The sequence below is a fragment of the Pocillopora verrucosa genome, chromosome 8 (assembly GCF_036669915.1).
Source record: "Pocillopora verrucosa isolate sample1 chromosome 8, ASM3666991v2, whole genome shotgun sequence".
Lineage (NCBI taxonomy): Eukaryota > Metazoa > Cnidaria > Anthozoa > Scleractinia > Pocilloporidae > Pocillopora > Pocillopora verrucosa.
In genome coordinates this window covers 1,232,872-1,235,713 of record NC_089319.1, presented here as the reverse complement: position 1 = coordinate 1,235,713, position 2,842 = coordinate 1,232,872, and the positions used below count along the sequence as shown (strand labels likewise).

Below are 2,842 nucleotides of genomic sequence, written 5' to 3'. Positions count from 1 at the left end.
CCCCCCGTCCCTTCCCCCCTTCCCCCCTCCCCCTACTCCATCCCTTCCCCCCGGGGGAGAAGGTTAGGCCGGTAAAAATTCACGAACTCACCTATTCTAGAAAATGTTGTTTGTGAATTTTAATTCTAACCTCAAATATAAACGCCTCTAGAACCACATGTTGCGCTGTTTGTCTTACAGTAACACGGCTTAATAAAAAACTCTAAATAATGACTCAAAAAAATTAAAAGCAATTGAGTTTAAAAACCAATATCAATTAGCGCTTCAAAACAGAATTACCACTACACGCTAGGGAAAGTGCTGCCATGCATTTCAATGAAGAAATGTAATGATCACTTTACCATGTCCAACAGTATTATAACAACATTCATTTTGCTGATTTGTTCCGTTGTTGAAAGAACCTCCCCCTCCCCCACAGGAAATATTTTTATTCGCACCTCCACTTCCCCCAGAGTACCCTCCACCGCCTCCAGGTATCTCACCATTAAAACGAGAACCACCCCCACCTCCGAAACCACCCTGCTGTTTTCCCCCCTCTCCCCCGGCCAGAAATCCTTTACCTCCCTTTCCCCCTCCACCAGAAATCTCTGAGTTTTCTCCATTACTGTAAAAGCCGCCGCCGCCACCGCCTACAATCAAGAAATTTAAAGTTTACATTAGCTGAGAAAAATCCAAATTTGAGCGACCAGTATCACCTCTTTGTTCGAAATACTGATGGATGCAAAAAAAATTCAGCAGTTATAAATAGGAAATTCTTTACCTACCAGAGCGCGGTTTATCAGTTTGTCCTCCATTTCCGTTACTTCCTCCTGACAGGAATGGCGAGTTATACCCTGCATTTCCTGTTGTGTTTATGGACGCATCACATCCGGAATGTTGTTCTGTCATTTTAGCAACTCCTCCTCCACCTCCGGCTATGATCAAAGGCTTGTTGTCTCCTCTTACTACAAATGTACCTCCTCCGCCTGAGCCAGTTTTTTTGTTAGAATACGCTTTTTCCCCTCTTTGACCAACAAGTATACGAATGATCTCATCTTTGGTCAACATGAAGTTTCCAATCATCCGCGCCCCTCTCCCTCCGTTGATGACAATGTCCTCACTGTACCCCCCTGAGGCTCCTATTGTTTCTATTCTGTATTCACTAGTGTGCGGCACAGTCCACAGTTGAATACCGCTGGACACTGTAACTTGTCCGTCATGATCCTGACCTGTGTAGTGACTGCCAACTGAGTCCGGACCCTTTGTTCCACTCTTACCAAGATTTGTAAAAACAGCTTTAAATCCTTCGTAAAACACATACAGTAAAGATAAAAGTTATGATACTAGTAATAACTTGTTATAATTACTTTTGGCTCTGCCAATACAGTAAAAACCTGCTTAAAAGAACAGGTGTTTGGGGGTTCAGGCTAATTTTGTTCTTATATATCAATAATAACAATAATTAAATATTTACTATGTAATGATACATAAAAGGAAACGTCAGAAGTTATCCCTATCGAGGACGCTCCTCGCATAAAATATAAAATAAATAGACTACAATGTAAAATTTAAGAATAATTGAGAAATGTCTTGACCCCCTGTTCCACCCTCACCAAGACTTGTAAAAACAACTGTAAATTCTTCGTAAAACACATGCAGTAAAAATAAAAGCTGTGATGCTAGTAAGAAATTTTTACGATTACTTTTGGTTTTACCAATACTGCTTTTACTCAGGGCCGCGGTTGTAAAGAACGCCGATGAACATCCATTTTTTAAAAACTATTTGGACCAAAATGTCCGAATATACCACCAAAAGCTGGTTTCATTAGAAGATAGAAGAATTGAAGTACGGCTCAAACAGCTCCTGCGACCGCAAGAATACCAAGGTTTCCATTTTCTTCAGGTTACGTTATTGACTCAGTCACTTACGACCAAGTGAAATCCAAAATGTCAGAGGTGGAAATGCATCAAATGTAAAGCACAATTTCAGGCCACGGGGCGCTTTTTAAGGTGTTGGGAGGATGAGAGAAGTGAAGAACAGTAGCGGTAATGTTGATCGAGTGAAAATTGATACAGTTTGACTATTGGCTGAAATGGAATTTGAGAAAACCTCAGCGGCATACTTATGATGAAGAATTCTTGAGAGAAGGTAGTAAAGTATGCAAGCCAGGCTTTAAGAGAATCTTGAAAGATAAAGAAGAAGCGAAAGGGCGTCCCACGAAGTATATTGCTGTCGCTAACTGAAAACCGTTGTTTTCTGTTTCAAACTTTACACGTGATAAAGAAAAAGTTGGGGTACAACCAATACAGAATAAAAGTGATGAACCAGGTTCTAAAATGAACCACGAGCAGCAACACAGTTATTCATTTAAATTGTCTTTTGTATTTTGAATAACTTGTGCTATCCCAGATCATTCTTCTCGCAAACTTCAAAGCCAGGGCTATCTATTGTGATGTTCTGAAACTTTCAAACTATTGAGATGCTAGCGATTGTATGGTGCTTATCCCTTTCAAATAAGTCTGCCCAATCACCTAAAAGAAATAAAGTTTAGGGGAGGAGCGTGCGAAACTTGTTACTTATCAATACATCATGTTTCTTTAATAAAACACACGCAAGAATTTCAGCATGCGCATTGGCTGACAGCGCGTCAATTTATCCCAAACAGTGCAGAAAGACAGGTAAGTTGCGTAAGGACAACGAAACAAAATGGCTGACAGGTACGGAGAAAGCAACAATGTTTTAATTCAGAGTTTCAGGGAGAATGCCAAAAATAAAAACATCCAACAAAGGACAAACAACTGGTCAAGAGTTTGGCTTCCAGAAACAGCTCTGAAAGTTTACAGCGATCGCCCTGAATAAAAT

General features: G+C 40.4%; 1 protein-coding gene across 1 annotated transcript; it reads right to left on the bottom strand.

Moving 5' to 3' along the window:
* Window positions 1-312: 312 nt before the first annotated feature.
* On the bottom strand, window positions 313-1,062 carry LOC136282833 (uncharacterized). Its single transcript, XM_066170773.1, has 2 exons — window positions 765-1,062; window positions 313-629 (listed from the first exon to the last, which is right to left on the bottom strand). The coding sequence occupies exons 1-2, from the start codon at window positions 1,060-1,062 to the stop codon at window positions 313-315; spliced, it is 615 nt and encodes a 204-aa protein (XP_066026870.1).
* Window positions 1,063-2,842: the final 1,780 nt, after the last annotated feature.

What these genes read in the sequence shown, in the direction of transcription:
- LOC136282833 (XM_066170773.1), bottom strand. Translation starts at nt 1,062, where the DNA reads ATGATTGGAAACTTCATGTTGACCAAAGATGAGATCATTCGTATACTT. An exon ending in AACTGATAAACCGCGCTCTG is followed by an intron (nt 630 to 764) that starts GTAGGTAAAGAA and finishes TCTTGATTGTAG; the next exon opens with GCGGTGGCGGCGGCGGCTTT.